General features: G+C 36.8%; 1 protein-coding gene across 1 annotated transcript in view; it reads right to left on the bottom strand.

Annotated features, from left to right (window-relative positions):
• Nucleotides 1-1,083: 1,083 nt before the first annotated feature.
• LOC110033637 (increased DNA methylation 1-like) overlaps nucleotides 1,084-8,613 on the bottom strand; it is a gene marked incomplete at its 3' end in the record, with an annotated part of 31,159 nt that continues 23,629 nt past the window's right edge. Inside the window, 2 exon segments of the mRNA XM_020737683.1 lie at nucleotides 1,084-1,279; nucleotides 2,573-2,672. Of these exon segments, the coding sequence (XP_020593342.1) occupies nucleotides 1,084-1,279; nucleotides 2,573-2,672 (296 nt within the window).

Here is an 8,613-nt window from a genome sequence, read left to right as displayed (position 1 = left end):
CAAAAGGGGTGTCCTCCCTGGGCAAAAGCGACGTTCTGGACGTGCCAACGCAGTCCGTTTCGTCATCAGGGGTCGCTCGGACGACGTCGTCGACAATCGGGTCAAAACGCGCCGAAATTCAAATTTCACAAAATCTCGATCCGCGGTCGATCGGATACGTCGACTCTCCGATATGCGAAGTTTATGCGTGCGAGAGTGCGAATTGTGCAGAAGGCCACCCTAAGGCTCAAAAGGTCCTACAGGGATCCCTTTTGGGTTCCTCATGTCGGTTTCATCATTTTAAGTGTTAGAAGTCAATACCACACACGCGAAACCACAAAAGAATACAGAAGCGGGTTGAATTTCTAGAACAAGGCGGGTCCCATTTCTAAGGTTCTAAGATAGTCGAAGGGAGGTCCCTAAGGCTAGATCCTAAATCCTAAGAGAAAGATTAGACCTCACTAAAAATGAGGTCAACAGTACCTTCCAAAAATAACTGACGCCAATCGCGATCAGGACGGAGAGATGTGCAGAGATTTCTTTGACTTGTAATGAGAAATCATAATGATTGAGGAAGTTTGAGGAGGAGAATACAAACAAGGATGCTAACGTGGTGGAATGATGTACAAGGGATAACTAAAGATTTGTTAGGTGACATTGAAGAGGAAGCAGATGTCAGCTAATTGATAAGCTTCAATGGATAGGGATGTTGTGACAAAGAACTTCAAGAGAGGTGATATGCAGTTTGCTCGATGGATAGGAGATGCTGAGAACAGAAAGAATATGCTTGTGCAGATGAGCAGTTGAGTTCCAGGGAATAACTTCGAAGAAAGTGGAAAGCTTGGGAGAAAGTGCAAAAATAGATTGGGGCTTCAACAACATTAAGAGTTTTACACAAGGTAAACTGAAGAGCTACGATCCTCCATTGGTTATAGCTGGATTACCACTTCACAGTGGAGAAAAATATATAAGATATAAAATAGGAACATATTCTAAAGAAGCTATGCTGAATTTAAGCAAAAGCATAATATTAAACAATAAAATTACATAAAATTTTGGAGAGATTCATGGCTTGAATTTCGGTGTATATTTATAAAAATGTACCTAATTTACTGCTTTCACATTCAAACAGGTTCTTTTTCAACAAAGTGGCTCCAGGAAATATCATCAGGTTGATACCACATAGTTTCTTCTTATCATCATCATTGATGTATTGGAATCCAAAAGTTGATGTCCAAGTCTCTACTAGGCTTGGAATGGCTGATAAAACCAACATTTCTACCTTCAATGATTTCAGCATCTACAATAAAAAAAAATGTCAGGCTGCGTAGTTAAACATATGGAATGTTAGCAAGATAAAGCTGAAGAACAAACCCCACACTGTAACTACAAAATAGCATCAAATTAGTATTAGGAGTCCATTTTTGTTCAGACAAAGATAAAAGATGAATGTCATGCAAACCCATAATATAATAAATGAAGAGCCCACACCACAAATCATAAAATAAAATAAAATATAAAAACCTGAACTAATCAAGATTGTGCAGTCAGAGATGAAAGAATGTAACACATGGCTCACATGCACACAAAATACTAATAAAATACTAATATGAATTTTATGATCATGTGACTTTAGATTAAAAATGATGAAATGACAAGTGTGTAACACTCTTCATCCGATGTTAATCTGTTCAAATATTCTCAAAATTAAAACCATTGAAACTACCGAACATGATAAATTATATTCATGAACAACAGTTTTGTTGTAATAATAGAGAGTTAATGTACCAAACAATTTCTTCCATTAAGTGTTGAAGTTGGTTCTCGACTACTTCTCATAATCAAGCAGTTTCAATTATCATTCATTTGGTTAGATAAAACATGATAATAATTTTGCTCGACTTTTCTTCAAATATAAACATATAACCTCTCTTTCACCATGTGCTCTTATTGGTATGTATCTATGAATGCACATGTAGTGGATAGGTGCAAAAAAATGCATGAATGAGCATAAATAGATACATTCAGCATGCAAGCAAACAACTCATTAAACCGCTTGCACAGTAATTAACGAGCAAATTTGTGCCGTTTTCAGTGTCAAAAGCTTACATTTTCTGCTTGTATTGTGGTGGAACAAGACATGCATAGAGAAGGTATTCTGTTTGTGTTACATCAACTTGTAAAATAAAAAGTGTCCAAGTATACTTTTGTTCGCCAAAACTATTTTAATCTAAGGAAAACATGTCAACAATTAAACATAATTTGTTGATTAAACCAAAGCATTGAATTTTTTATGGTTATTATTATCATAAAATATTTAAAATCAAGAAAAATAGTTTCACAGTGGGACTATTTTATGTCTTCTATATTTTGACTCGAATAGTCAACTACAGGTGGATATCATTTTTATAGTCAGGATACAAATGGCATAATATAATAAAAAGTTACGGTGAGGAATAGATATCAACTTTTAAGCTGATAATGGAAAGACCACTCATCATAAATATGCAAACAGTTGTGTGACAATATTAAATATGTTTTACACCATTAAATAGAAATTGAGAGCAAAGCAAGAACCAGAGCTTGCACCAACCTCTTCAATCACATGCATAAGCCGTCGACACATTCCCGCCTGACGTTGCTCAATGCATGTTGTTATTAGAGGCAGCTCAGCCAAAGTGATTCCATGCACCCTGCATAAATTTGTGTCAAAGTACAATTGTTATGGCTGTAGCTTCCGACTACAAGAGAACTGATTAATATGATGAAACCTACCATAGAAACAAAATATGAGCACAACGCAAACCATAAATGCAATTAAGCCAATTATATTTCATATATTAACTGCTACACAATTAAAAAGTAAGTGATGGCCACATTAATAGAATGGAAATGACAATTAAAAAAGGATGTGCTAAGTTAAACAAATTAAGTAATGATTAGATCAGAAGAACAGAAAAGGCGGCATCCACTAAAGATAAGACTGCAGAAGGAGCATAATTGAGTTGAATGCATACAATGAAGGGATTGTTTAAGGTAGAATGTATAGAAATGGTGCTCAAAAGACTTATAAAGAATATATTTAACAGCTCATATAACACTCAACATAAATGAAATGAAGTAGTGCCTTCGGAAGACATTTCTCTCAACGAAAATGTGTTTGTGTAAAATATTTTTAAACATATTGATCTAATTAGGATCAAGTTGTCGGCCCTCTCATGGTTGCTCGGTCATTATCCAAGATTTATGAAAAAACTGAAGCAGATGTTTGCATAAATGCATAATTTTAGATGCAACCCCAAAATCACATTTCATCCAAACCTATACTCTAGCGCTAGCGATGGAATGTAATGTCACAGTGCCATCTTTCTTTGATGGCAGTCTTAATGGGCGATGAAAACTTTCTTTTTGAGTGAAATACTCCTAAACCATTTTGACTTTTGCACTTAAATATCGACAATTTGCAATGATCACATCCTATTTCATAAACTCATACCACCTAAGCGCTGACTTTCTTCTTTGGCAATTTGTTTTACATGCAGATTGAATATGGCATTAAAAGATAGATGAGGGTTTAAGAATAAAAAGTGGAAAAGATTGATGGATTTGTAGATTATTGAAAAGGTTGGATAGCTGCAAGAAGATGGAAGAGGGAATTAGCTCATTGAATGGAGTCCCTATGTCAAATTATTTTTTCCATGGTACAAGGTATGGTTTTTTGCCTGCTCTAAATTTTTTTATAAATTAAATAGTTAAAATAATTTTTGAACTTCTTATTTTATTATGTTTATTTAAGCACAAATTCATGATTATATTGATTAGTTGTGTTAAACACTAATTATTAAATCATTAGGTTGCATAACATATATTTAAAGGATGATTTGATGGAATGAAAAACATTACTTCACACATATTTCAAAGATCTCTAGAGGCATCTATAGAAGGGGTGATTCATAAGAACGGGTGATTCATAGGGGCATGCGGCACTCAAAAAGATAGCCCTAATGTTTAAAACAGGATATCCATACACAGTTGCTTAGTTCTTCTAAATGCATCATCGATTATACAAAGGTTGCAAGTACATTTCTAAAACCATAAGATTTTTTTCAATAGTTTTTTTTTTTTCATGTTGCAACCTATTCTAAGGTTAGTGTGTATGCATGTGCATATTCACTTCGCCATTTATATACATGAATACTCTTATACGATCAAATTTAAAATATGACAAGCAAAAAATTAGCATTTAAAATAAAAATATGATCATACGGTGTACATCATTCATATAGAGGTTACTATTTCATTTACAATCTCAAATTAAATCAAATATTTTACACAATCACAATACTTAAAAACATTACACAACTTCAAACATTTTAAGCTTGCACGTGGATATAATGGCTATTAATTGATTAAAAAGCACAAAATTAAACAAATATTACATGCTTGAAGAATCATGGTTCTAAGGAATATACACCTAAATTAAAGATATAAAAAATAAATGCCACACTAACTACCGCCTACCTTCTAGTCAAGGTTGAAAGTCATTTCAATGGATGATAAACGGGAAGTGATCAATGGCGCTACTCTAGGGAACTACAAGATTCCTTTGACCGTTACACACAAGACTTGTGGCAATATCCATCACAGTGCACTTCCCTGGCAATAAAATAAAGATACTTAAGAATACATACCATTTTGAGAATAGTCAACATTGCTTTGTGAATTAGTTCATGTTGTTATGTATTCATGGCTAAAATTGGGATGCAAAAGGAAGTGATTCTCACTAATCGTTCCTAGAAGGTGAAGATACCTTTGAAGAGAATTATTTCTTTCGTCAAATCATTTCGTACATTGGAACTCATTATAGCTGGTTTTGGACCATTTGAGGTCCTTTTTATTTTGTTTTAATTTGAATTAAAACATATTTAATTGAGATAGTTATTTTTAAATCACTCAAAAACCAATAAATGTTTTGAGTATTTTTAAAAAAGAAGAAAAAATTGCTCAAAATCTACTTTTACATTCATAACATGCGCTTAAGTAGGGCATTACAATATTTTGCAAATAAACTCCTAGACTTCTTCAATATTCCCTTTTTTTACCAATAGGACCCTAAATGAGGTCCAATTCTCAACACTCCCTCAAGTTGAGCAAAAGATATCACTAAGCCCATCTTGTAACATAACCTAGGCAAATCTAATGAACTAAGTCCTTTGGCAAAGCAGTCAACCACTTGCTCTGCAGTGACTACATGACTTAGCTCCAGTAGACCGTTATTCACCTTTTCCTTGATCAAGAATCTATCGATCTCCACATGTTTGGTTCTCTATTGTGTTGTACCGGGTTGTTGGCAATGCTGATTACTAACTTGTTGCACCACAACTTCATTTGAGATCCTTAGTTCACCTTGAGCTTGATAACAAGGCTCTCAGCCACATCATCTCGACAACTCCTAAGGACATGACTCTGTACTCTGCCTTTGTTGTTGACCTTGCTACTACAGACTGTTCTTGCTCTTCCAAGAGACCAATTTTCCCCTACGAACATGCAGTATCCTGAGATGGATCTTTTGCCATCTATAACTCACCCAATCAACGTAACAAAAGCCCTCAATATTTGCATGTCCATTTTTTCTGAAGATCAATCCCTTCCCCGGAGCACTCTTCAAGTACCTCGTAATCTGATACTGCATCCATATTACCCTTCCTTGGATCATGCATGCATCAGCTCACCACTCTCACTGCAAAAGAGATGTCGGGTTGAGAGTGATAATGATAGATCAACCGACCCATCAATCTTTGGTACCTCTCACGATTAACCAGTTCTCTTGCCTCTGCATTCAGCTTGGCCTTTTGGTCAATTGCAGAAACTGCAGGTTTGCACACCAGAATGTCTATTTCCGTGAGGAGATCTAATACATACTTGCTCTAGGACAAGACCATCTCCTCAATTTCACGGACTGCTTCGATCCCAAGAAAGTATCTGATTTGTCCAAGATCCTTCAACTCAAATTCATTGCCCAATCTTAACTTTAGTTGGAAAATCTATGTCTTATCATCACCGTGAAAATAATATCATCAACATTTACAAAAAGTATAGTGGTGTGATCTTAATGTTGTAGAAAGGACATCATATACTCTGCATTGATCTGCTGATATCTCATGCCTACCATAGCCTTTCTAAACTTGTCAAAGCAGGCTCGAGGAGACTGATTCAAGCCATACAGTGAATTCTTGAGTCTATAAACCTTGCTCACTGTTTGGACTGTACTTAATCATGGTGATATCTCCATATATAGCTCCTCTAGTAACTCACCATGAAGAAATGCATTCCTTACATCATGTTGGTGCAAACTCCACCCACAATTCACTACCAGAGAAACAAGTATCCTAACTGTGCTCATCTTTGCAACTAATACAAAGTTTCTTTATAGTCAATGTCATATATCTGACTATACTCTTTCTCCGTCACTCGTGCTTTACATCACTCCACATTCCCTTCTGAAGTTTGTTTCATTGTGAAGATCCATTGCACCCAACTGTCTTTTTCCCTATTGGTGGTGACATTATCTCCCATGTTCAATTTTTATCAAGAATCATAAGCTCCTCATGCACAGTAGATTTCCACTTGAGATTCTCCTTAGCAACATGTCAACACTTTAAGTATAGAGACAGTGCCCAAGATGCAATGAATGCTCCATATAAAGATGATATGTTGAATATGAAAAAAAATTAGCAATGTCATGCTCCCACCCAAAACAATCGGGAGGATGTCACACATTTTTGCAAGAGATCCTCCTTAAAGTTGGGGGTTAAGAGAAGAAAGAGTTATCATATCATTCATCCAAGACTTTTGAGTCGGAGGTGGATGTTGTAGGTATCTCAAGAGTCGAGAAAGGCCATCACAAGGGACAAACTGGAACAAGTGGCACTGCAGGCACCGTTCACTCATTTTGCTTCCTTCTCCGCGTTTACACTCTTACCTCACCTTCAGCATGAATTCCACCACCTCTGGTTCACTCTCATTTTTCAGTTCCTTAACCGATTCATCCCAAATCATAGGATAAGATATTGCTCCCACGTGTACCACTTTCTTAAAATTGCTACTCATCCCCCTTGCCTCATATCTCCAAAATCTAAACAGTCACCAAAGAGTGAAGTCACTTCTTGGGTGTACTATGATTCAAATTCTCTAAATGACTCATTCATGCTCACAAACAGTCTCTTCTTTATTGGGCTTCAACAGACATATCCATTCTGGGTAGCAAAATAACCTACAAACACACAGTTCATAGCTTTGGGATCCAGCTTCTCTATTGATGACTTGTTATCCTTTACAAAACATACACATCCAAATATCTTCAATGGGAGGATTCCGCTATTTCTTCTTTCAACATATGATAAGGAGGGTTTCATTCCAACACCCTTGAAAGTCATCATGTCCATCAATTGAGCAACAACAAAACTGCTTGTCCCCATAAGTGCTTTGAACATTTATAATGATCATCATGCTTCATGCTACCTCTAGAAAGTGTCTATTCTTCCTCCATGCTACACCATTTTGTGTTAGTGTGTATGGACATATATTTTGATGTTGTAACCATTGGTTTGACAAGTACTTCCCAAATGCTTTGTTGGTATGTTTTGTTTCATTATCAGATCTCAATATATTCATCTCAAGCTGAATCTGGAACACATTCATGTTGTTCTCAATCCCAGCATAAGTTTTGCCCAGATGACCCTCACCTTTCAAATATCATCTACTATCTACTAAGGATGCAATGGAACCATCGAGTTGAGTAGCTAGGTGTAGATTAAGATGTGTGAGGTTCTTCGCTTATCCCCATTAGCACTGTCACTCTTTGGTTCATCCCTGGTCGGATATCCCTCTAGTCTCATCCCTAATAGAGCTATATCGACCCGACGCGACCAATTCTGATATGTGGCCGATCCATCAAGCTTTAGAACCACAGGAAGGAGATCTAACTTTACCTGGGTTGAAGCACATGCTAAGGTAGTGGCTCCCGTCGAGACGCTATCTCCTTGCATTAGCATGACCAAGACCTTCAGAACTTCAGGATCTAGCTTTCCTAGAAGCTCCAATCATTTGCCTTCTACACTATCTTATTCTCCTGACATCCTCGAACACAAGAATCTAAGTCTAGATCACACACAAATTTGATCCTTCGCCTTTGTACACTGCAATCATGTTGTGGTCTCTAGAAACCACAGTCTGTACAATGTGATAAAGTCGTGCTCTCTAGAAGCCGCTATTTGTATGCTGCGATCACGTCGTGATCTTTGGAAGCCTCCATTGTCACTGTGATCCCATATAGCGACCTCGCTTCTCACTGGTTCAGGGTAGGAGCCGTGATCCTGTGTCACGATCATCACTGCGATCCCATGCCTTCATAGTTAGTGTGACCGTATCAAGTGGGTTTTCATCCCAGTTAACTCTAACCATGGCCGTAACATCGTGTGACACCATGATCCAGTAGTTGCCTTCCTAGATAGTGCGACTGTATCGTGAGGAAGAAACAGAAGAGGTAAGTTGGAGTTCCGAGTCTCTGCACGCCAATCCCAATAGATAAGTACAAATATGTTGACCTCATTTTTTTGAGGTCTTTTCTTCTCC

The sequence above is a fragment of the Phalaenopsis equestris genome, unplaced genomic scaffold, assembly GCF_001263595.1.
Source record: "Phalaenopsis equestris unplaced genomic scaffold, ASM126359v1 Scaffold001241, whole genome shotgun sequence".
Taxonomy (NCBI): Eukaryota; Viridiplantae; Streptophyta; class Magnoliopsida; order Asparagales; family Orchidaceae; genus Phalaenopsis; species Phalaenopsis equestris.
This window is presented reverse-complemented; position numbering and strand designations above follow the sequence as displayed.